The sequence below is a fragment of the Muscardinus avellanarius genome (genome assembly GCF_963383645.1).
Source record: "Muscardinus avellanarius genome assembly, chromosome: 5".
Lineage (NCBI taxonomy): Eukaryota > Metazoa > Chordata > Mammalia > Rodentia > Gliridae > Muscardinus > Muscardinus avellanarius.
The window spans coordinates 73,277,669-73,304,119 of NC_137790.1; the positions used below are offsets into that span (position 1 = coordinate 73,277,669).

At 48.9% G+C, this 26,451-nt stretch overlaps 1 protein-coding gene across 8 annotated transcripts in view; it reads right to left on the reverse strand.

Moving 5' to 3' along the window:
* MYLK (myosin light chain kinase) overlaps positions 1-26,451 on the reverse strand; it is a gene marked incomplete at both ends in the record, with an annotated part of 182,072 nt that overhangs the window by 72,673 nt on the left and 82,948 nt on the right. For 5 of the 8 annotated variants that reach the window (XM_080696794.1, XM_080696798.1, XM_080696793.1 and 2 more), the window contains 5 exons: positions 6,417-7,615; positions 8,002-8,073; positions 14,902-15,151; positions 15,998-16,195; positions 17,761-17,895. In XM_080696794.1, coding sequence (XP_080552920.1) covers positions 6,417-7,615; positions 8,002-8,073; positions 14,902-15,151; positions 15,998-16,195; positions 17,761-17,895 — 1,854 coding nt within the window. The remainder of the gene's footprint in view (positions 1-6,416; positions 7,616-8,001; positions 8,074-14,901; positions 15,152-15,997; positions 16,196-17,760; positions 17,896-26,451) is intronic. The other 3 variants (XM_080696799.1, XM_080696797.1, XM_080696796.1) reach the window with 2 other exon arrangements.

Consider the following 26,451-nt stretch of genomic DNA (forward strand, 5'->3'; position numbering starts at 1 on the left):
GGAAAGGCCTGATATTTTCCCGTGGTGGGAAGGCCGAGCAGCCTCCCAGTCTCCTACACCTTTCTATAGACGCACCCCCTTGGAAAGGCCTCACTCTGTCCTCCCACCACAGAGGGCATGGGCTCTGGTCTATTCCCACAGGGTTTGAGGAGACAATTTGCAGACACTGCAGCAGAAAGGATTGAGATTGGATCTCTAGGAAGTGTGGTATAAGCATGAGAACCATGAGGTACAGGAATAGGGGAATGAGGACAACTACTTTCTAGAGAGAAATGTGTCCATTCATCTGGTAGGGCAGGTAGACTAGTACGACCTCTGGTCCCTAGGTTGAGGCTGGAAGGAATGGGTTCCACATTGCAATTTTCCCTCCATTTGGGTGGAGGTAAGGCTCTGAGAGCAGATAGCTCACCCCCAAGGAACTTCCTGTTCAAAGCCTTGATTTTCTTTCAGTTTGGGTCTCCAGCTGCCTTTAGCCTTAAAGCAAAGCGACACAAGCTGAAGACAGTAGTGAGCCCATGGGCTGGGAGAGTGGTGGTACATTTAGACGTGGCCCTCCCCTCTGCCCAGCTCTTCAAGCCCCAGAGCGAGCCATGTGCGTGGGTTGGGGGAAGGCAGGCCGGGAGGCTGGCTACCCCACATGAAGAATCTGGTATTTCCTGTGGGACAGTTCATTTCTGACCTCCAGAAGAAAACTGTTTCCCAGCGATTTTTTTTTTTTTTTTGGAAAAGCCTCAGCCTGGTGGGGAATTTTGAGAAGGGGCAGGGGGATGGGAGAGGTCAGGAGCAGACATCCACTGAGTGGCTCAGCAAGAGCCCTTCCTGGGACAGCTGCTCCTGGCCAGCGAGTGAGGACTCTGGGTTTGAAGATACCACTGCAGCTTGGGGAAGAGGAAGAACATTTGCATGTGATGGTTCCTCTCAGAATCAACACCCTCCAGAGTGTGTGCAGGGAGGGGGAGAAGGGGATGGGGACGGAGCAGGGAGCTGTCTGCATCCCTGGAAGCTCTGCTAGGAGGCTGCCGGGGTCAGCAGGGCTTCCCTGGACAGGCCACCTGCAAGCCCAGACCAATGGTGTGCCTCACCTCCAGGTTACCTCTCCTCAGGCACGTGTCCTCCATGTCATCCCTAAGCCACCAGTGGCACCTCTTCTATGCTCTGGAGTCACCCTGAACTCATGGTTATCAAAGCAAGGCAACTGCAAAACATGTCGGTCTCTCATGCTAGCTTAGAGGGCAGTGGACTATGTATGCTTCTCCTGAGCCCAGAGTGCAATCATAGTTTTAAAAAATATATATATATGAGCCGGGCATGGTGGTGCATGCTTGTAATCCCCGCACTTGGGAGGCGGAGACAGGAGGATCGCAATGGTTCGGAGCCAGCCGCGCTGGCTTAAGAGACCCTGTTTCCACATAAAAAACTTAAAAAATAGGTCTGGGAGTGTAGCCCGTGGGAATGTATCCCAGAGGTAGAAGGGCTTCCAGGAACCCCAGTACCACCAAAAAAAAAAAAAAAAAAGTACAGCCAGGCATGGTGGCACATGCTTGTAATCCCAGGATTTGGGGGTTGAGACAGGAGGATGGCAGTTTGCGGACAGCCTCAGCTACTTAGTGAGGCCCTCTGCAACTCAGTGAGACCGTTTCAAAATAAAGAATAAAAAATAGGGCAGGGGGTGTAGCTTGGAGGTGGAATGCCCCTGTATTCCATCCTCACACCATATATATATATATATATATATGTGTGTGTGTGTGTGTGTGTGTGTGTGTGTGTGTGTGTATGTGTATGTGTATATGTATATGTATATATGTACATATATATGGCAAAAATATTTATTTATATTTGCCATTCTGAGATTGCCAAAGCTGTATTTCTGCAGCAGATGATCTGGCAGGATCTATGCAAGAAAAAGTAATAAGAATGTAATCAAGTGAAATCTACTGTTGAAGAAGATAAACTCATTTGTAGAAGGAGAAAGAATTCCTAATAGAGTCCTTAGAATGGATTCTGTATACCATAAAAGGGACTGGAGCAATGCCTCGCACATAGCAGGTGCTACAGAACTCTGTGGTGGGGTGGAATTAGTATTGAAAAAACCTGCCAATGAAATTCTACCCTGAAGGCAGTTAAAAATAAATAAATAAGCTCCTGACATCAGCAGCATAAATGAAGCCCAGATATTAGACAGGGAGACATGTGTTGCTGGGGGAAGCCCGGCCTTAAGGCAGGAAGCAAAGCATGAAGATAAGAGCACTTCTCAGGTCACCGCAGCCCTTCCCTGGGCTCACAGGCCATTGCTTCTCACCCAGTGGCCAGGAAGATCTAGAGAAGGAGGCCCAGATGCCAATCTCTACAAGGAAGGCCCCGCTGGTAGCACCCAAACACACCCTGCCTGTAGCTGGGGTGGGGGCAAGAAGAGAAAGGACATTTCCATGTGTCTGTTCCTCTAAGAATTAACTAATGGTCAGCTCCAGCCAATGGCTGACACAGCATTTATTGGGATCTCCTTGGTACTAAATGGGGTGGGTGTAATTCTGTTTTTTTGGGGGGAGTCTATTGGCTAGGAGGCAGATCCAAAATACAGACATCAGAGAAGCCTCTGAAAGCTACGGACAGGGTCCATGAGCAGCAGGTCCACTAGATTTATGTGCCGATGGAGAGGGAGGAGGCACAGGTCTTTCTTGGCTGAGATGGTCACAGAGGGCTGGGAAGGCAGCCTGGAGGAGGTGGATCTTGACATAGAAGAGATGACAGGACAGGGGCCAGTGCGGTGGGGTCAGAAGGATTCTTAGTCAGGGGATGGGGCCAGGGAGGTGCTGAGAAGGTGGGAAGGCTGGGGGGATGGGCACCGTCAATCTCTTCTTCCTTCCCTACATCTGCCTCAAATCACCTGCTTCCTTCTTTCCACTAACACCATCCCTGTGGGACAGATAACCACACTCAGAGGTCTCAGGTCTTCCTCTTCTTTACCTGGCCCCGCCCCAGCCTGCCCTTTAAGGCAGGCAGCAGGTTCTCTTCCATCCTTGCTTCTTGCACTGGTTGCTTCCTCTCTGCAGGCATGGCTACTGCCCTGGTCCAGGCTTTATCACCTTTCTCCCTGACCTTTTCAGCAAACTGTATCCTTGTCTTTTGGACACAGAATCGGTAGAAACCACTAACACCCAGCTTTGAACATAGTGCTCCTCACTCTAAAACTTCATGACACCCAATTACTCTTAGTCTTGAGTTCTTTGGTGTGATAGAAAATGAAATCAGGGCCAAGACATCTTCTCCAACCCACACAGGTTAGGAGCAGCCTGCCTTTGCTGCCAGGAAGCCTGCCTAGAAAGCTTACCTCCTGTTTGCTTCCCTGCCGCCTGAGTCTGGCTGCCTTCAGGGCTCAGATGGAGGTCCCGGGCTCTCCCGCTGGCCTTTCCCTATGGCCCTGGCACTCAGCTCTTGCTTCCTGGACACACTCAGGGCCACTTGGCTCCAAGAGTTTTATCACTGTGAGCCCATGTTCTCTCTTTCCAGAACGATTGGGAGCAGATTCTCTCCACCTTGCAGAATGCCCTGCTGCAGTGGCAACTGATAAGGCCTTGAGATACACTTTCTCCCTACCACAACAGAGCCTCTTAAAGACTTGGTGAGTGGAGGGATAGAAGCAGGCTGACAACACTCCCCTCTGCTGTGGCAAGAAAGGCCTTCCTTTCTTTCTTTCTTGGATTGAACCCATGGGCATTCTACCTCTGAGCCACACCTCCAGTCCTTTTTATTTTTATCTTGAAACAGGGTCATGATAAATTGCTGAGGAACTTACTAAGTTGATGAGGCTGTCCTCGAACCTGCAATCCTCTTCCCAAGTACTAGGATTACAGGTGTGTGCCACCATGCCTGCCTTTTACGAAAGATCTATTTCAAGATCTACTTCTTTCCCTACAGGGAAAATGCCAGAAACTTGGCAAGACCAAGAGGCACCACCTGTCTTTCAACATTTTTTTCTCTTGCAGTGCTGGGGATGGAAATCAGGGCCTCAAGCATGCTAGGGCAGGCACTCTACCATTGAGATATACCCCTAGTTCTCTTTCAGCATTTTAATCTCAACTACCTGAGTTCAAATCCCAGCTCTGTCACTTATGAGCTGAGCAACCTCAGGCAAGGTACTCAACTTCTGTTAGAGCTGTAATTATATGGTGAAGATTAAGTGAATGTTAAGTATAAGATGCCCAGGACAGTGCTTGTCATATGTTGTCCAGCAGATGCAATCTATTTTCATTTTAAATAAAATATAAAAATGATTAGAATATTGGTTAAAGTTCAGTTTGGGGCTATCTCTGAAATCCCTCCCATACCCTCTTAAGCTCTCTACTTGTTTTTATCTTCTTTAAATAATTTCTTCTGCTGCTATGGACCCAAGTATTGCCTTTGATTCTGAGGTAGCTGGGTCTCTTTCCTTTAGCAGATAAAACCTACTTCAGGTGGTGGCACATGCCTGTGATTTTAGTACTTAGGAGGCTGAGATAGGATTGCAGGTTCAAGACCAGCCCCAGCAACCTCATGAGGCCCTCTACAACTCAGTGAGACCCTATTTCAAAACAAAATAGGGCTGTGGGAATAGTTCAGAGGTAGAATCCCCTTGGGTTCAATCGTCTGTCTGTCTCTCTCACACACACACACCACCACCACCACCACCACCAACACTACCATCAACAACAACAACAACAACAACAAAACACCTACTCCAGGAGGCAATGGGGCATGGGAAGTGGTGGCTAATGGCTCAGGAGTGTTTCTGAGATAAGGCAATAAGGCAGGGCCTGCCTAGTTGAGTGGATTATTTATAAGTGGCCATCAGTGGCTCTGGGTTTAAAGCTCATGCAGGTCTCAGAGCTACATGGCTTTGGGCTTTGTCTCCCCCAACCCCACTCCACTGTCTGACCTCAGTCTCCCTAAGGTTGGCGCAGTCATGGACCTTGAATGTCACTGCACATGTCCCAAGGATGGTGGGTACCCAACCTTCCATCTTTCCCAAAAAGTCAAACTGCTGATGATCACAAGTTAATCTAGGAAATACTCCTGGTTGAGGTTTTTAATCAGCTTGATCAAGAGCTTTATGATCAGCAGGGCCCCCCAGGGGCAACAGGGAGTGCTGTGACATCCTACTCCTCTGGACTTGTGTTCACCCTATGCTGGTGGTCCCTTGTGACCTCCTTTGCCAGCACCACAGAGGCAGGGGGTGTGGGGATGCCTTCTTGAGGGCCCTGCTGATCTGGTGACATTCATGCAGAAAATAACAACTTTCTCTCTGCTGAGAGAAATTTCCAATTTCCCTTTCACTTTCAGCAATTTGATTCGGCGCGCTTGGCTGCTTTGGCTTTGCTGCCCGGACTGCACGGTGAGCTGACAGGGATCCTGCTACTTCCAGAACGTCCTCCAGTTATGTGAGAGAGTGGGCTGAGGGGCAAGGGGGGTGGGGAGGGGGTGGGACCAGAGGATGGTCTTCGCATTCACCAGGATCTGTCCCCTTGGCCTCTGCAATGGCTGCTGTGAGTCCCCTAGGAGTAATGCCACCTCCCGGGAGCTCGCTTGTGCCCTAGCCTGGCTAGACGCCCAGTGTCATCCTCCTCCTCAGGCAGGACCCTGTCCTCTGCGGGCCACCAAAGTAGGATTTGGGATGTCTGTCAGACTCAGATCCTGCCTGGACTTGAGATTTATAAAAACACTTCTAACCAAGTCGAGGGGTTGGAGAGACAAGAAATCCTTTCACCCACTCCTCTACTCCAGGTATAAACTGGCCCATCTGAGAACCCCAGACCCCCACAGCCACAGATGGCAGGATTTGCCCTTCCCCCCCACCACCGAAGAATGTGAAATACCAGCAAACAAAAGTCTCATCCAAATTAGGAAGCGAGTGTCTCTGTCCACCGCATGTGTGCTGTGGAGCCGTCTCGGATTCTTGCCTTCCCCCACTGGTCCCTTCAAACCCACAGTGTTCCCAAGACTTTAAGTTGTTGCTGACCCCAACTCAAAGTCCCATGCCATCTTGCAGCATCCCTTTTTCCCTGACCCAACCTGCAGCTGCTTCTGCAGCACTGGCTCAGAGTCTCTGGATGGCTCCAACCTCTGTCCTCCCGTTTCCCAGCCTGAAAACAGAGCACTCTCCGTGCTGGGCTTGTCAGACATCATCTCAGGTTCAATTTGACTCTGGAAGCCATGGGTGGGGATGCCACAAGAGAACCCCCCCAGATAGACACAAAGACACAGGCTTGTGCCACTAGGGTGAGAATCCCAGCAAGGGGCACGCGCCTGAGGTTCCTGAACAGGAACCCTGTCCTGTGAGTGACGGGGACAGGGCTGGGCGTTCTAACTCGGGCTATGGGTTGTGAGTGGCTGACAGTGCCCTGGTCCAGGGTCCCCACTGTCCCCACCCTGCCTTCATTTACCTTCTTGGGAGAGGATGATGAACTTGGTGGTCTTGAGCGTCTTTCCATTTAGTGTCCAGGTGATGGTGGCTGGAGGGTCGGAGGACACCTGGCACTGGAGTAGCAGCTTTTCACCCTCTGCCACATGGACATCTTGTAGCTTCTCCTTGAAGGTTGGGGCTGTCCCTTTGCTCTCTGGTCTCTTCTCATTGTCTGTGGCCCCTGCAAGTCCTCTCTTGCAGTTCACATCATTCTTAACCTCCTTCTTTACTTCTTCTTTCTCGGCTGGCTTTGGGGTCTCAGCAGGCTTAATGTTGGCAGTGGGTTTCGGGGTCTCGGCAGGCTTGGCATTAGTTACGGGTTTTGCGGTCTCAGCAGGCTTGACATTGCTCAGGGGTTTCAGGGACCCTGTGGGCTGTGCATTGGTCATAGGTTTCGGGGTCTCGGCTGGCTTGATGTTGCCCACAGGTTTCAGGGACCCTGCAGGCTGTGCATTGCTCATGGGTTTCGGGGTCTCGGCTGGCTTGATGTTGCCCACAGGTTTCAGGGACCCTGCAGGCTGTGCATTGCTCATGGGTTTCGGGGACTCGGCTGGCTTGATGTTGCCCACAGGTTTCAGGGACCCTGCAGGCTGCGCATTGGTCACCGGCTGGGGACTTTCTCCTGCCTTGGCATTCAAGGCCTCAGCGCCACTGCCACCGTTCTCTGCTGGTAACTTCTTCTTGCTGCCCAGCACTGAGCGAAAATCTGGTGCAGCCGGCTTTGGAGGTGGTGCCTTGTCAGGCACGGGGGTCTTAGGAGTCCCTTTCTTGGCCAGGACAGAGCGGAAGTCAACCTGCTGGGGGCCATGCACCTTCCTCTCTTCCTCAGACAAGGTCTTGGGCTTCACCTGCCGCTGTAGGTTGGCGCGGAAATCCATCTGCTCCGCCGGGATCCCCTTCAGATCTTCTTCCGACAAGGTCTTGGTGCTCACCCGCTTGCCCAGGAGGTCACGGAAGTCCAGCTGCTCCACCTCCTGCTGGCGGATCGCCTCCTCCGTGTGCAGCCTGGTCTCCACGCGCCTTTTCAGCACCCCGCGCACGTCCTCACCGTCTTCCTCCTCCGTCCAGACCTGCCCTCTCACTGGCCAGCCAGGCCTCAGGGTCCCATCACGGTCACTACCGCCGTCGGCACCAGCTCCTCCACCACAGAGGTCCTCACAGCGGCCAGGCTCCCACCCCCTGCAACCAGTGAAGGGAAAAAGGAAAGTAGCAGGAGGAGAAGGGGCTGGGTAAGCCAGAGACGTCAGGGGAGAGCGAGTCCCCGAGGGCGGAGGGTAGAGAGGAGGGGGGCCGGCCAGGCTGTGTTTATAGAAGGGAACATTGGTGAGAGGCACTCGGCCTGCTGAGTTGGTTTATTACATCGGTAATGACTTCAGTAGCCTTATAAGGGTGTGTGCAAAAAAAAAAAAATCACCCCCTCCTTTCCTCTGCCCTCCCTCTCTCATTCCCTCCCAATCTCTCCCTTTTGGCTCTGGCAGCCTCGGCTGGAGGATACAAACAGCGAGGGGCTGCTGGGCTGAGGCTGCAGGGGTGGAGGAAGGTGTGGTGCTGGGGCGTGCACTTACCGTGAGGGGGCCCTGGCAGGGCCGTTCTGTAGCATCAGTGACACCTGGCAACTGCATTCGCCAACCCGGTTCCTGAGGAATTCAAGGAACCAGTAAAGATCAAGAGGTTCCTGAGCTGGGGGCCTGCTCAGCCCAGGCTGTACGCAAGGCAAGCGTGAAGTTGGTCTCGGGCTGGCTGGCCGCCAGGAGAGGCAGAGGTCACAGGCTTCCACATGACATTCACCCCTGACTTGGGTTTAGGGCAGGGCTCCCTCACCCCAAGGTCATGCTTTATTTTCCCAGCTTTTGTTTAAAAAGAAGAAGAAAAAATTTCTGGGCAGCAGTTAACACAGGCATTCTAGAAGTGGGAATACTTTCATGTAAACATCTATCCATCACTCAACCAACCAATAGAAGGAGAAGAAAGGCTAGCCCTGCTGGGGCCTGTGATGACGCTGTTTGGTCAAGACACGCAGGCCCTGGTCAGCCTCCCAGGTGACCTGCACTGACACCTGCTCCCTGAAAATAGCGGTAATTACTTCTTCAACTGTGGTTCCCCTCCCTCTTCCTGAAATGAACACCCCCAACCTCTGACATTCAGCCCATGCTCTGAGACCAGAACTTTTTTTGGTTTGTGTGTGGTACTGGGTATGGAACCCAGGGGCATTCTACCTCTGAGCTACACCTCCAGCCCTATTTTTTTATTCTTTATTTTCAAACAGGATCTCACTGAGTTGCAAAGAGCCTCACAAAGTAGTAGCTGAGGCTGTCCTCAAGCCGTGCTCCTCCTATCTCAGCCTCCCAAATGCTGGGATTACAAGTGTGCGCCACCACGTCCGGTGAGACCAGAACTTTTTGTTCCCAAACCCAACAAAGCCAGGTATGGTGGCGCACACCTGTAATCCTAGGACTTGGGAGGCTGAGGCAGGAGGTCTGCAGGTTGAAGACTAGCCAGGGCAACTTTGTGAGATTCTCAGCAACCTGGTGAGAACTTGCTTCAAAACAAACAAACAAGAAAATCTGGGGAGTAGGCTGGAGGTGAAAGTGCCTCTGGGTCCTATCCCCAGTATCACAAGCAGAAACGAACAAAGAAACAAACACCTAACAAGTATTCCCATTATAGGTGGCCCTTTCTCTTCTTCCTTCAGGAGGGGAGGGCTCTGGTTCTTTATGCCCACAGGACTGTTCAGCCCCTCAGGGCACAGGCCAGCGAAGGCCCCTCTGCTCCAGGGAAGGGGCCAAGCCATATAGTGGCATGATGTCACAGTAGATTTACCACAGAGGGTCCCTCAGGCCCTGCAAGGCTGCCCTCTGCTGGCGTTTCCTGAGCTCTGATGAGCCAAGAAGGTCTTCTTGAGAAGGGTGGGAGCAAGTCTGAGGGCCAACTGGATGCACACCCGCAAGCTCTCGTGACGTCCACTCTGCCCTCCCTCCCTTGCTTCCTCCCTTCCTTCTTTTGCACTAGGAATTCTACCCAGGGGCATTATATCACTGAGCTAGAATCAGCATTTTTTTTTTAAGTTTTAAATTTTGGAGAAAGTCTTGCTAACTTGTTGAGTCTCACTAAATTGCAGAGGCTGACCTCGAATCTGCTATTCTCCTGTCTTAGCCTCCCATGTACTGAGATTACAGGTGTGCACCACCACACACGACTTCCATACTCTTTGTCTTTCTTGTTTCATACAACATGACAGAGAGGTACACACACTGACTATGCCCATTCTAAAGGACAGTAAAGGAGGCTCAGTGGTTTACATGGGACAGTGCTGTGACTCTCGGTCCCACTCATTCCCCTGAATGCATCCCTCTTGCAGGGGCCAGGTGTGATGCAAGCCCACGGCAGAGGCGCCAAGCTCTGTGACACCTTCCTTATGCGATCAACTCATTCCAACCTAGGGCATCTCTATCAGGCTGGTGTCGGCACTGCTTGCACGGGTAAGAAAAATGAAGCTTATAAAGGCTAAGTAACAGCCGGGCGTGGGGGCGCACGCTTATAATCCCTGTGTTTGGGAGCCTGAGACAGGAGGATCACAGTTGAAGGACAGCCTCAGCTACTTAGTGAGGCTCTTAGCAACTTAGTGAGACACTGTTTCCAAATAAAGTATAAAATAGGTCTGGGAGTGTAGCCTGGAGGTAGAAAAGGCCCTGGGTTCCACCCTCAGTCACACACACACACACACACACACACACACACACACACACACACAAATAAATAAAGGCTAAGTAATCTGCCTAAACTCACAGAGCTAACTAGTGGGGAAAGGGGTTGGGACCTGAGTCTATCTGAATCCGATACCTTGGACCTGCACACCCATCCATCAGTACACGTCTGTTCTGGGAAATGTGTATGTGTGTCTATGTGCATATGCACATATCAATCACATGCATGTATATACACATACACGGGGGGGTCTACCTGGTAGGCACATGCCTAAGTCGTACGCATGGGGACAGACAGCTGAGCACCAGTCGGCTTGTGCTGCGGATGGGCGCATACCCACTTTATTTGCCTGCCCTCCTCCCAGGTGACAGACTCTGGCAGCCCATGGCCCTGACTCTTGGGGACTTGGGGATGCTACTCACCCCTGGGCACTGGAACTATGTGAATCAAGGCAAAGTAGACACTGGCTACCTTCCAGCCCTCCTCTTGGCCATTGGAGTCCCTTCTTTTGTCCCTCTCCATGATGCCCTCACACTGCCCCAGGCTGTGCCAATGCCTTCCTGTGCCCCAGTGCTTTATTCCTCTCTCTTCCTCTGCCAGCCACCTCCTGCCTGTCCCTTCCTTAAGGCTCTCAGAGGACACTGATTCAGGGGGCCTGACATCTGGAGAATTTTAGGGTTGAGGTACTCCTTTGCTCAATAAACAGCCTGGTCTGTGCCCTGTGCTGGACTGTGGGAAGACTGAGATCCTGCAGTGTACCCTGAGCCCTCCATGCTCAGAAAAGCTGCTGGGTTTGGGCAAATGTATAACCCTCACACAAGGACATGCTGGCGTGAGTCCCAGCCCCAGCACCCCAGCACGAGGCCATTCTGTCCCTGCTCTTCTTCCAAGCACAGCACCGTGGTGCCCAGGCTTGGCATGAACGGGATGACAAGATGACCAGAGCCTGAGTTTACCCAGTAGCCCTTTTCCACACATCTCAGTTGAGTTTCCTCCTGTCATGAGTAGAACACAGCCCAGAGGCAAAAATCAGGAGCAGATGACAACCAGATGGCCTGGCTTTACCGTGGCCACCCCCTCGAGGCTTTGCTGTGAAGAGTACTGTCCCCTGAGCTGGAGGAAGCTGGGGGGGGCATTGGTTGTTTGCTGTGATCTGCCCTCAAGGTGGGGAGCCCAGACACAGTGGTGCCCCTCAAGGCCTCCTGCTCAGTCCCCCTTGGGTCTCACTCTGAGGCACCCAGGCTGTTCAGGGGCAGAGAACTGGGATACCAAGGCTGTCTACTGGGGCAACTCTTCCCACAGCCATAAAACCGAATCTTTGCTGGGCCATTAAGGCAAATCATGGTTTCATCTGGAGCCTACAATGGTCATGGCCTCTGGCCTGGGACTTGCATGCCATGACCCAAGCTGGAACAGTGTCTGGGGGCTATACACCTGGTTACAAACTCAGGTCAGGCTGAGGTTGAGACCCCACTCAGTGCTGCTGTAGAGGACATGGGCTGCCACCCTCTGGCCCTCTGTGCTGCACTTTTCAGGACTCACAGAGCCCTCTGGCCCCCACTTCCTGAGCCCCGAATTAGAAGCCCTCTCCCTGGCTACAAGGCCTTGGATCCTGCCCTGCTCTGAATCATCCACCTCAGGGGTGATTTTTATATGTAAAATTAGATTAAAGAACTAATTTCCTGGCAAGTATCAATATTTCAAACATTCCAGCTGGAATTTAGAGCTGACTTTTTCCTATTTCAATCCCTTGGTATAGGAAACAAGAGTCAGGGAAGGGGAGGAGAGGTAGAAACCCATCCACACCTGACCCACAGCTTTTGCAGGGACAGATAGGACTGTCCTCCCAGCCCCCTGGTTTCCTCCAGCCATCTAGTCTTCCTCCTTGAAAGGCATTCTTCCCTAGCTTGGGTCTGGTTTCTGTCGGGACAAGGGAGGCTAGAGGTAAACGAGGCCCTTGGCAGCCCTGGCACATGCTGCTCAGGAGAACTTTCCACTGACTCGCTCTTTCTCGGCTGGGGACAAAGCCAAGGTCAGGGTAACAGCCTCCCAGAGGAATGAAGAGGCTGGACCTCGGGCTTCATGGGTGGAGACAGCACTGCAGTTTCCCAGGTCTCCAGCTCCCAGCACACTTGAGAGAAACTCCCCCCTCTAGGCCAGAATAGAGCATCTGATTGAAGTAAAAATGATAAGGGCTCAGGCTGGGCTCTGCTCCTGGCTTTTGGGGGGCTGTGAGCAAGCCCATGACTGAGACCTCAGTTTCCCCCATTACAAAATGAGGAGGAGGCTAATAAGTTCTGAAATCTTTTCCAGCTGGGACAGTCTAATTTTATGACTGTCCACAGCTGGCCCCAGACAGTCTGCTTGTCGACCTCCCAATGCGACTCTCCTCTCTGACCTGGCCGACTTCCCATGGCCCTTTATTCTGCTCGCCCTTCCCACCGACCCTTTCTTGCTCAGCCATTCAACAGCCAAGCCCTTTCTCATTGGCTAAGTCCAGCCCCACTGTCCCCATCCAAAGCCCACAGACAGCCCATCCCCTCTAGGAAGTCTGGCTTGATGAATACGAGTACTGTCTCAAAGCACTCCCTCTTCTATACAGAAAGCTCATCAGCAAGTATTTTTATACCTAATCAGTTTCCATCCTTTGTACTGGCCTAGGGAATAAGTGTGTGGTTGCTTTATCAGGGAAGCAGATTATCCCTCCAGATAATAACTGGTTCAGGCATAATGCAAATGTATTATGAGCATTATGTATTAGGTAGGCAATGTATTCTGAGCATTACTGCCAATAGTAGAAGGGTGGTCAGTAGCCCATAGTAGATTACAAGTAGGTCACTTAGCTCAGGTGAGATTCATTGAGCCTATCTCAGATTAGTAGATATTCCTAGCAAATTCAATGACTTTTTAGAAATAGCATTAAAAAAATAAAAGACTATTTTTCAAGCCCACTAAGTATTGGGGTGATTCGTTATGTATCAAAATCGAATACAAGAACAAAGCACATCTCTAGAGAGGACCCAAGTGGGTTGGATGCATACTGGGTTTTTCAATCATGGTAGGTACAATGCCCTACAATGGCAGTAGACTTAGTACACAGCCTATTGGTAGCTCAGGACCTTAATAACATGGGCCCAGAATAGAGAAATGATAAAGTCTGGAAAAGAAAATTCCTTGTAAAGTGGCCAGGAACTCGAGCCAGGGAAGGTCTAACAATCCTCAGGATGTGGCATAACATTTCATTTGCAGGTCAAGATGTAGACAAGAGCTCTTCTTCAACAATTAAATCCACATAGGGGCAGGACAGGCATTCTATCAATCCAGAATTGGCATAGAATTTTAAGTGTTGGAGTATTTTAAGGGCAGAACATTTATGGATCGCATTCATTCAACAAATAGCTGCCAGGTATGGTGGTGTACGCCTGTAATCCTGGTACATGGGAGCCAGAGGCAGGAGGATTGCAGGTGTGAGACCAGTCTTGTACTTAGCAAGAGTATCAGTAACTTAGTATGATCCCATTTCAAAATGAATAAATAAATTAATTCATAGAGCTGAGGGTATAGAACATCCCTGAGTACCCCAGGGCTGTTCAACCCCCAGTACCACACACACATGCATAAATGAACACACACACACACACACACACACACACACACACACACACGTGCGCGCGCGAAACAAATAAAAAAAACAAAGCCCCATATAGTTGCCAAATGGTGACTCTGACCCGTTCAAAGTTCTAGGCCTGGGGATACAGTGCTTACCTTCCTGTGTAATCTAGCAAGATCTTGAAAAGATGAGAAAAAAAAAAGAATGTAAGCACCTGTGACAATCTGAGTTCAATTTACAAAGATAAACCATCCTGCTTCCAATTCCAACTACTATGATTCAAGTATGGTTTGAGTGTGTCCCTAAAAGCTCATGTGCTAGAATTTAATCTTCATTGTGAGGTGTTAATAAGGTGGAAATTTAATCCAACAATGGTGTTTAGTGTGGGACCTTTGGGAGATTATAATTAGATAAAGTCACCAAGATGTGGGACCTAGAGAAATGATAGAAATGAGTACTGATGGCCAAATAAGAATAGAAGAGATTAGGTAGATAGATGATAGATAGATAGATAGATAGACAGACAGACAGACAGACAGATAAGATAGATAGGTAGACTGAATGACCAGGAAACATGTGCTTCCTATCTCTTGCCATGTAATGTTCTCTGCCAGCCTGGAACAAGAGGCCACCATCAGGTAGAGCTCCTGGCCTTGAACCTGCAGAACTATAAGCTAAGTCAAACTCTTATTTATAAAGTTATTCAGACTCAAGTATTTCATTATCCTAATGGTAGACAGATGAACATATCAGCTTTCAAAAATGGTGAGATGATAAACATTTTGTTTTGAGCTGCTAAGTTTTGGGGTAATTTGTTAAATAACAGTAGATAGTACATTTCCTCTATCCTCCCATGATTTCACCTTTAAGCCATCCCTCTCTTCTTTGTATTTTCCATACACCATACTATGTGCAAAATCCAGAATAACATGACAAAGACGTCTATGGAACTGAGCTCAGAGGGGAAGGTTCTTCATGAACATTTAGCTGTTCTACTCAAGTGGGAGAATCACTGAGCCTGCACTTGGTGACCTTGAAGTCCTAGCCCCACATCGGCTAGGGCTTCCTCTGGCTGCCCAGTCCCAAGTCAGGGGAGGCAGGAATCTTGGGGGAAGGAGACAAGGGAGGCTGGCAGGACATGTGGACTCACTTGAGCAGGATCTCATACTGGCCGGCGTGCCAGGGCTGTACATTCTTTAGAACCAGGGTGAACACGTCTTCATTCTGTAGTATCTCAAAGTGGCTGGTGTCTTTAGAGAGGGCTCTGCCATCTCTGAGCCAATGCACAGTAGGAAAGGGGTCACCAGCTATGGCACAGGAGATGAGGACACTCTGGCCCAGGGAGGCCGTCACCGAGCGAGGCTTGCTGATGAACCAGGGCTGGGTGCCATCGTGAGGCTCTGGAAGATGGCAAAGGGTAACGGTAGGGAGGGAAATGCTTCTGCACACATTATTCTTCCCAGTGTCCACATTGGTGAGTGTGGAAGGCTGTGTGGTACCCAAAGAATGGCCAGTCCACCACAAAGAAGTTCCAGTCCTAACCCTGAGTCCTACAGACTCATAGAAGTGGGACCTCATTTGTCAAGGCTGGCTGGCAGTCCCTAGAAGCTGGAAGAGGCAGGAAGGATGCCCTCTTGGAGCCTGTAGAAGGAGCACAGCCCTGCTGACACCTGGGTTTTGACCTTCTAGCCTCTAGAACTATGAGAGAATAAAAATCTATTGTTTAAAAAAAATGATTCAGAACTTGCTTTGATTGGATATACAAAAAACAGTGCATCTTTCTCCTTGCAAATCATGTCTTGCTTACATTCTCCAACAGTAACAGCAATATGAATTTGTATGTACAAGCAAGGAGAGGGCCCAGAAGGTACAGATCACTGGGCTGGGTGCAATGATCGGCCTAAGATATGTCTAGCTAGGAGCGGTCACTCACTGTCTGTGCTTAACTTGCCTTTCCTCTTAAACAAGGGTTCTCTAAGGGTGAGGATCCATACGCCCATAACCACCTTAAAAACTCTTGTTGCCAAGTAAGTGTATTACACACGTCCCTTGCAGCATTCTATGTAGCTTATCACCAGCATCCCAGAGCCTAGGAACTTCAGAAAGCTGGGAGGACAGCTCACTCGGTCAGAGTTTAAAGCCGAGGGCAGGGAGCTGCCTCAGGGACACACAAGCCCCTCTGGATTGCTTTGGGAGAGGCCACGGAAGCATCCCTTCTCCATCACCTGTGAGCGATTTAGCCTCACCTTGCACCATGAGCACGGCCTGGCTGCGGACGCCCCCGGCGCTGTTCCAGGCCTCACAGGTATACGTGCCCGTGTCCTCTGGGAACACCTCCTGAATGCAAAGGCTGTGCCGAGTGCCTCTCTGTTCAAAGTGGAAGTCCTCTGACTCCTGGATCTCATTCCCGTTGTGAAGCCAGATGACCTCGGGGGGTGGAGTCCCTGAAATAAGGGGAGGGGCAGGTCAGGGAGGTACTTCCCTGGCCAGGTGGCAACGCCGCACTTAATACTGTAAATATTATACTCAACACTCTATCAAACCATCTGTGCTTCAGGTTCCCTCCTTGTAAATAGGGGTTCTAAGAGCATCTACTTGTAGGTTTGTTGGGAGGGCTAAATATGTAAATTGAACCTCCCTTAGATGTCTGTTATATAATATTCAACACAAAGAAAGCACAAAAGTTATGTTCATTACGGTTATATTAAATAACAGATTTGGAGAAATTAGAAGAGAAACTAGAAGTGAAAATAAGATTTTGGAGATGAAAAATGAAACCCAGGAAGAACGGTTCTTAAAATTAGAATGCAAATGGCTTGATTATTCTAAGCATTACTAGATTACTGGGTTCAAACTAAATATATTTTCTGCTCTGCACTGCCTCACACATGAAAGCAATGGTGATTTTATGGCAGTTCCCTCGCACATTGTCACAGAAAGAGAGCTACCATACCAGTACTCCCAGGACACCAGCTTGCATAGGATTTTCAAATACAGTTCTTGGTAGCACAGCAGTTTTTACTGGTCTATGTTTCTGGAATTTGTTGGGGTGCAAAACAGTGATTACTAGTGAGGGTTCCTCTGATATCAGACCTGACTATAATGTCCTGCTGTTAGAGAAGCAAGGAACCAGAGGCTGGCAGGGGTCATCAGGCCCTGAGGCTCACAAGTGAGCAGATGGCCATCTGTCTACCATGTAGAGGACATGACATGCCTGGAGGCCAGGTATAGAGCACCTCCAATCTCTCCCAACTGGAGAACCTGGAGAGTGGCTGATGGAGAATGGACAGGGTGGGGCTCCAGCCCTCTCTCTCGGGGCTGTGGTAGGATAGCTTCCAGTCTGCAGGAGAAGCATCTGAGCATCCGTGCATCCCTACGGGTCAAGCCAATGGGCTCTCTCACTACTCATCTTCATCGCTTCTGCAGTTCAAAAGGAACCATAACACCAGGAGGGTGACTTCCAGCTGTCAGCCGCACTGGTCAAAAGCCAAGGACCACACAGGTGCTAGGGGGCCATTATGGCTGCCCTAACTGTGAGCGCCCAGCCAGGAGCTGCCCCAGTTTCCCTTGCTCACCTCTAGCAAGGACTGTGACATTTTAGGTGAGGGTGCTAGCTGCAGTCTCTCATTTCTCTCTTTATGTTTTAAAAGGACCCACCTTCTAATGTGAACAGAGCAACTGAGAACACTTTCTGAGAGTTGGGAAGTTTGTTTACACCAGTCTTCAAAGCTTTTCAGCTACATTGGCTGCATGTTTTCAAATTAACCTCTCACCCCTTTACCTCCAGCCATCTTTTTCCTCTGATACATTTAACCTTGAATCCAGAAAATCCAACCTAGAGAGGCAGAAAGGAGCGGCCAAGAAGCCCCTCTTCTTTGGGTCTGTTTGCTAATGGCCTTACACTGGGTTTAAGGTGGGCCAGTGGCCTGAGCAGGGCCTCGAGGAGCCATACCTATGTCACAACTGACCATGCTCATCCCACCCCAAGGAGGGAGGCTCAGAGACAGACCTGACACCTGGACTGTCATGGTGACCTGGCTTCCATCCATGACCTTGAGATCAGAAAGGCCCTGCAGGAAGATGGGTGCCACGGGCTTGCTGGGAGACAGGGGCAGAAGGCTGCTTTTCCCTTCACTCTTCTTTTCTGTGTGGTAGACAAAGGAACAGGGGGTGAGAAGCATTCATTCATTCATTCATTCATTCATTCATTCATTCAACAAAGAGGCTACTTGGTACACAACTGTGCTGAAGCTCAGATCTGAACTGCTGTTAGAGTGTTTGGAGGCACTGAGGAACTTTAGGCACAGGATGTAGCCTGGTTATCTGCTTGACATGACAATGTTCTTGCTAGATAGCAGGGAGTAAACATTTAAACCTCCGCTGAACCATCACACTAGGCTTGGCTTGCTCAGGAGACCTCTAGCAGGGAGGCTAATGTGTGGTGTCTTTTTTTTTCCCCTTAACATATTTTAAAATTTGAATAAGTGATACAGTCATATGGTACAAAATTCAAAAGATGCTCAAGAGTTTGTGTGACATCTCCCTCCCACCCCTGTTCCCTGACCTTCAAGCATCTCTCCCCAGAGGCAACCAACTTTCAGTTTCTTGTTCATCTTGCTGGAGATGGTCTACACACACACAACAGACACAAAAACATAAGTAAATCCTTTTCTTCTTTTCCTTGGGCTGGAGATTGAACTCAGGGTCTCTAAGCATGCACTATGCCACAAAGCTACATTCCCAACACTATTTTCTTCTTTTTTAAAAAAATAAACCATAGGGCTGGGGTGTAGTCAGGTAGTAGAGAGCTTGCCTACCATGTGTGAGACCTTGGGGTTGATCCCCAGCATAGCAAAAAACAAAACTGTTGCATACTATACAATTATGGGTATCTTGCTTTTAAACTTAACTATTTGTCTTGGTGTTGCTCATAAAACAGAATCAAGTGTGCACCGGGCGAGGTGGTGCACGCTTGTAATCCCCGTGCTTGGGAGGCTGAGACAGGAGGATCGCACAGGTTCGAAGCAAACCTTAGTGAGGCCAGCTACTTAGTGAGGCTCTCAGCAACTTAGACCCTGTTTCCAAATAAAATATGAAATAGGTCTGGGAGTATAGCCCAGAGGTAGAAGGCCGCTGGGTTCCACCCCCAGTACCACCAAAAACAAAACAAAACAACAACAACAACAAAACAGAATCAAAGAGCTTCCTTAGCATTTTCTATAGTTATATAGTGCCCTTCATTACTTTCTTCTTTTATTATTTTTTGTTTATTTATTTATTCATCTCTTATTTTGAGGAGGTAATCCCACTAAGTTGCCCAGGCTGGCCTTAAACTCCTGGGTTCAAGCGATTCTCCTGCCTCTGCTCCACCCCCCGCCCCAGTAGCTGGAACCACAAGTTTGTGCCACTGCACCCAGCTTTCTTAAGAGATGTTAAGCAGTGAATGTAGCCTCAAGAAATCCCACACCCTTTAGAATGGCTAAAATTACAAAGACTGATCATTCCAGGATTTTGTGAGTTTGAATTTATTGGTTAAGATGTGAAGCAACTTGGGTATCTCATACACTGCTGGTGGGAGTATAAAATAGTACACACTCTTTAAAACAGTTTGGATATTTCTTTAAAAGTTAAACATATACTTTCCATACAATCAAGCCATGCTATTCCTGAATATTTTGCCAAGAGAAATAAAATCACATCCTTGCACTAATACTTAGGCACACACAGTCATAGCAGCTTTCTTCACAATAGTCTCAAAGTGGAAGTGACCCAAATGCCCATAAACAGGCCAATACATTAATTAATTAATTAATTAATTAATTAATTAATTTTGGTGGTACTGGGGTTCCTGGAAGCCCTTCTACCTCTGGGCTACACTCCCAGACCTATTTTTACATTTTTATTTGGAAACAGGGTCTCCTAAGCCAGCGCGCGCGGCTGGCTTCGAACCTGCGCGATCCTCCTGTCTCTGCCTCCCAAGCGCGGGGATTACAAGCATGCGCCACCACGCCCGGCTGGCCAATACATTTTAAAAAGTGTGATATACCCACACAATGGAATACTACTCAGCAACTACAAGCAGTAAATGACCGAGAGATACCACAACAGAAATGAATCGCATGATAATTATGTTGGATGAAAGACACTATACAAAAAAGAATACATATTGAATGACTTCATTAATATAAAATTCTATAAAATGCAAAATATAGTGATAGAAAGCAGATCAGTGGGTGCTTGGGGCAGGGGCTGAGTGGCACGATACAGGGGCATGAGGAGATACTTGGGAGTGATGAGGAGGCTCTTTATTTCATTCATGGTGAAGTTTTCATGGAGGCATATGTCTGTCAAAATGCATCAAATTAAACACCTTAAATGTATGTAGCATACTATACATCAATAATACCTCAACAAAAACCAGAGGAAAATTCGATATCTCTGAGAGAGGGAGGAAACACCAGCTAGTGATGAACCAGAACCAGAGCTTTTTGGCCCTGGAGCAGGACTTGAAGAAAAGCTTTCTGTCACTCTTGGATCCTCCACACTGGGCCTCACCTGTCTCCCAGGAGAGAAGAGTTGTTTACTTCAGATGCAGGAAGCCCTTAGCTGCAGAGTGTCCATCTTGCCCTCTGTCTATTAGCCAGGGAGATTTGACTTCCAATAGATCCCTTTTATCTTTTCTTTTGTTTTGGTAGGTGTGGGGCTTAATTAAGATGGGGAGGGCTAGTGCAATGGTTTGGATATGGTTTGAACCCACCAAAACTCATGTTGAGAATCTTTTTATTACGCACGTGTGTGTGTGTGTGTGTGTGTGTGTGTGTGTGTGTGTGTGTTGTTGTTGTTGTTGTTGAAGATGGAACTCAGGGCCCTGTGTATCTTAGCTACATCTCTGGCCCATCATGTTGGAATGTGATTCCCACTATGGTGGCGTTGGGGTGGGACCTCTGGAGGTGATTAACTCACAGAGGCACTGCATTATGAGTGGATTAATGTTTTTCTCTGGATCTCAGGAGATTCGGTAAGGTTATCTCAACACTGGACAGTTCTCCTGGGAGAGAGTTAGTTACCATGACAGCAGGTTGTTCTAAAGCATGCCTGGATCCCCTCTCTTTCTCTCCTGCTTCCCTCTCCCACTTCTCAGCCATGATATGATGCAGCATGAGGCAGTCACTGGAAACCAAGTTAATGTGGTCGTGTGCCTTTAGATCTCCAGAATCATGAGCAGAAATAAACCCCTTTTTACAAATACCCAGCTTCAGGTATTTGTTATAGCAATTGAATATGGACTAATACAGCTAGGAGATCTCAAACTTAAAATCAAGGTTTGGGGGCACAAGGGTCTCTGGCTCTTCAGGGTTCTATCAGCACAGAGACAAGGCCACAAACACAAGACCTTCTTCAGAAAGCCTGGAGCCCTGGGAATAGTTTCTAGGGTGCTTTGCTTACAAAGTCTAACTTCACACTTGCTACTGAATTTTTATCTACAGCCACTGAAGTCAAAATCAGGCCACTACAAAGCTCTCCCAGCCCAGTGTCTGGGACTATAGAAAAGGAGCGTCTGGGAAAGCCTGGGGAGCTGGAGGAAATACACCCCAGAACAGGTGCTGTCCATAGGCCTGCAGCAGGAACATACACAAACCAGGACAGGTGAGCCACGGTCTCTGGAGACAAGATGAGGCTCTCCAGCCCTGCTACTCTCCCCTGCCTCAACCAAGGTGGTGGTCTGTTACAGGCCAGCCTTGGCACCTCAGCAGAAGGCCTTGGGAGTGGGCTTGAGGGTACCAATATTGGAAACACATCGGATCTGTCTCATTTCCCTGACTGGACTGCAGTGATCGTGAAGGCTGGCTGCCTCAGGAGAGTTGAGGAATTTCCTGTCTTGAACAGACTGAGAAAGCTTGAGGACAAAATGTTTTCATCTCTCCAGAGTACTCAGTGTTCCTGCCTCTCTGCCATCTCAGCCCCAGTCCCCAGCCTCACTGAGCACGGTGCAGATGGACTTGAATTTCTAGGTGCTGCAGGATATCCAAAACTCCAACTGGCTCTCCTTCCAGCCATGGTAGTCAGCTTGATGACTCTGCCCTCTCTCCCTTCTCCCATTGCCTGTTTTCCTGGGGCTTCTGTAAGAGGTCACTCCATGGGTCTCAGATACTGGGGTCTAAAAACCTGTTCGCACCTCCCTGGGCTACCTTGGGAGCTGGTGGGAGCGAGAGCGTGGCCTAGGAGTTGTCTCCCCACTTGGCCATTCTGGGTCTTTCAAAGTCACCGTGTCAGCCTGGGGCAGTGGAGGGCACAGCTACACTGAAATCTAGGATGTGGGGTCAGATCCTGGCCTCTGTCTCCAAGGGTAATATCCTTGTAGTATTTAGAGAAAATACTGTGTGCAAGGACAGATGCTCCTTGGCTTATAATGGGTTACTTCTTGATGAGCTCATTGGAAGTTGAAAATATCCCAAGTCGAAAATGCATTCAATAGCCGGGCGTGGTGATGCACACTTGTAATCCCTGCACTTGGGAGGCAGAGACAGGAGGATCGCGCAGGTTCGAAGCCAGCCGCGTGCGCTGGCTTAGGAGACCCTGTTTCCAAATAAAAATGTGAAAATAGGTCTGGGAGTGTAGCCCGGAGGTAGAAGGGCTTCCAGCTTAGCAACATGGTCCACTCTAGAGTACAAGCTATTTACTGTCATGAATCTGTGGCTGACTGGGAGCTGTAGCCCCAAATATTGTAAAACATATCGCCAGCCAACATCAAAGTTTGCAATTCAGAATCTGAAGCATGCTTTCTCTTGAAGGCACGTCACTTTAACACCACCAAAAAGTTAAAAAAAAAATCCAAGTTGAACCACTGTAAGTGGGGGACGATGCATTTGTTATCAGCAATGATATCTACATGAACCTGCAATGAGGACAGACTTGCACCCACCCACCTGGGCACCCACCCAAAAGGATCCATGGGAGACTGGGCCCTCACCCAAGGATTCCTAACTCAGTCCTATGTGTCCTCAGGCAAGTACTGGAAGAGACACAAATGTGAAGCTTAAAAATATTCTGGGATGGAGTTCAAAGTAAACTGAGAACCGACTTTCGCTGAGTCTCCCTAGGAGGGGAGAGTGAGTGACTTTGTGGGAATGGCTCCTGGGCGGGCACTTAGATCCAGGGTCACCATTGCCTTGGACCCTGCTCCTCCCTTTTCAAAGCCCCACAGTGAGAATGAAGGGAAGAATAAAAGGAATGGGACTAAGGGTCCAGAACCAGCCTGCCCTGACCTGCCCGTGGGCTCCGGCTTGTACTGACCCTCCCCAGCAGGTGAGGCAGAATCGCTTGGGCTGCGGTGATGGTGACTTCAGGCTAGTGAGCAGCTGAGTCATCTTGAGTACCCAAGCACCCCAAATTCTTCACAGGGTGAGAAAATCGTCACCCCACCACCATACATTGGGATTAAGGAGTCAGGAAAGATCTCTTTAGGCAAGCCTGTGAAAAGCGGCCCTATGCAAACTCCTGGAACCCCAGCCCCAGCCCCTAACCCCAACTTACTGGTAGTAAGACCAGGACATGCTTAGGGAAAGTGATGTGTCCAAGGTGACAGTCAGTACAGACCGACTTAGAGCTCATGCCCGGGCTTTCTAACAAGAAGGCAAGGACGGAGCACAGGCGCTTGTCTGAAGGAAAGAACCGGTGCCCATGGTGAAATCTCACAGTGCCTCTGAGGACAAACACATCATCAGCTGACCCACACACTAGACTCTTGACAACCACGAAAAACTGCAGCAGAGACAAGCCAGGCAAAGTGGGCAATTGCGTGTGGGGTATGTGCGTGTGTGCATGCACACATGTGTTTCATTTCATTCCAAAGCCAAACACCCCCTGTGGCTCATCTGTGGCTGGGGGCTCTGAATCCCCGTACGCTTGCACGTGTGGACTTAAGTAGGAGCAGATGGAAACCGGCGTTCTGAAGGCAGGGCCCTCGCTGGGTGATCTGAAGCAAGTTCCCCACCCCGGCCTCAGTGCTCTGTCCTCCAAATGATAATGCAGCTGTCATCAACTACCAGTGATAAGTCAACAGTGATAAATGCCATTCATGCTACATACATCACAGAATGGCAGGGCTGTTAGAGGACTGGAAGAAACATGTAAAACAATAGATAGAAGAGTATCAGGCACATAATACGTATAAAAAGACATGTTTTTTGACTTTTATAACCCCTTGTCTTCTTTAACTGGGTGAACTCAGCCTGATAATAACTGCCATTTCTCACTGTAGTCTCCAAACTAGGACATTCACATTTAATCAGAATGAAAGGAAATTGATAGCTGCCATAGAGAAACAGTTATAACAGCTCCTTACAAAGTCCAGTGCTTTGTGATTCTAAGGGGTGTTCACAGCTCATCTGGTGCTTTCTTCAACACATTCCATAGCACAGGGTAGATATGTTCCCACTTGGGTGGGGGCTGCTGAGACTGGGAGGAGGAAGCTGGCCTGCCCTGGGATCAGGGCAGCAATGGCCACCAGGGATGCCAAGGCAGGAGCTGGCCCTGGTCTGGGTGCTTCCCCTCTACTTACTGAGAGCAAGATCTGGTCACCTACCAGATTGTGGGGCGCTGTCTACCATTGTCTGTCATTGTTTCATGCCCAGATCCATCAGTTAGTCCAGAGATTGGCTTCTCTGGGTAGTCTTTTCACTTTAATCTAGCACGGTCCTGGTTTGAGTCTGGACTGGGGGACCAGGGTCAGCGATGAGAGGCCCCCAGCAGTCATGCTGTCTTGGGGAAACTAAGCCTTCTTCATCTGGGGAAGGCAGGGCCACAGTACACAAACAGCAAGGGAAGGGATTCAGTGACAGACATGCTACCCAGCCCAACAAGGCCAGACTAAATATACCCCAGGAGCTTCCCGCAGCTGTGCTTCCTGCTGTCTGCTGAAACCCAGAAAGAGTGCTCTCCTTGACTTGGGGGTCCTCATCAAACATGGATCTGTTGGCCGCACTGGTTGTTGACTGGGCTGATGATTCTCCCACTTTGGGAGACAGAGAAGGATCAGGCCTGCTCCCTCACCAAAATGACAAGAACTAAGATTCAGAACAAACTACTTCGGACAGAGTTCATGGATAAGGGGAAATGTCACAGGCTCACACTGTTAAGAAGACTTGAGAAAGGAAAGAACAGACAGTATAGAGGAGGGAAAGAAAATGAGGAGAGAGAGAGGAGGAAGGAAGGGACTGGTGGGGAGTGAGAGAGACAGACAGACACCATGCCTCTTTATGATCTTATTGACCCACAGGAGATTTTCCTTCCTGGCCATTTGTGCTGCTTTTTTTTTTTTTTTAACTCATTAGAAGGTGTTTTTAAAGACCGTTCCTAATCTTGAAATCAAACATTACATTCTTGCTTTAGGCAAGGCAAAGCATCAAACAGATGACTCTCGGTCCCAGGGCAGCAGAGCTGAGTGTATGTGGGCAGCAGCTGTGTGCGGCCACGTGGGTCGACTGGGCCGGGCTGCTGTATGCGGCTGACCCTCTCAGCATCAGTTTCTTTATCTAGGAGAATTCATTCAACAATATAAAGTGGAATTGTTATGAAAATTCACTAAAACAAGCCAGCTTTTCTAGACAACTAGACTTCCTATTGAAATAATTTTCCTTCTCAAAAACACGAATTGATGGTGGCCTTGGTTGTAAGATCAAATGCAATATGAGATTTTGAGAAACTGATTCAGAGAAAAAGTTAAATACTCTCACAATGGGAGCAGTTTGTTAACTTTTGTACTAAATATAATATAATAAACGGATAATCTATTTCTCTGGCATGGAGCCTTTAGCTAGGGCTTCAGCTCCTCTTGGACTTAATGTTAAGAACTTTTTACAGCCCTTGTCCTGGCGGCTGGTTGTGATCTCGATGTCTCTCTATCCTGTGTTAATTCTCCTTGTTCTTCCCTTCAGAATCTTTTCTTTTCTATTGGTTTAGCAGGAAAAACAACTCAATTCTGAATTTCTTCTTAAAAGCATTTTTAACCCTAATGGGCAACTTTTGCGGGCCAGCCTGCTGCTCTGCTCTAGGAAGTCCCACATTTATGGACCCAAATTTGCATTGAATGCATGTTTGCCTTTATCTTGGATCTACTAAAGATTTTCTTTAGGCTTTGAACTCCAGCTCTTTTCCTTAGTTATTAAAATGCAAAATACCATTCCATCAGCAAATCTGATTTGCTCCAAACCCTGTTATTCTATGGAAATTCAATAAATCATCAACTGAGGGGCCTTCATGGAAACCAGACCTCCCATTCCTTTATTTGGAGCTCAAAATCCAGCCTGAGTTGGGGACCAGGGATCAGCCTCCTCCTTTCCCTAAATTCCAGGATGAACTCTGGGGGACTCATAAAAGAAGGGCTCCTTTTGCCCAGCTAAAGGGCAGCCCAGCCCCTTCCCCACTTCCAGGGTATTTGGCAAGCTTTAACTCCCCAAGGAGGTATCTGAATTCTACTTCAACAAAAGTCTGTCTCCTGACCAAATAAAAATCACTTGGAAAGTCAGCAAAAGGGCTACTTTTATGGTATTAAAACAGACTCTTCCTCCCATAGTTTTGCCCTCTTTGGCCTTTCTTCTTCCCACCGGCTTCTCCAGAACAAGAAGCAAATGGGAAGAGAAGTGTGCAAGGAAAAGAATGAAAGGAACATGACGTGTGATGTCCCAAAAAAGATCTCTAA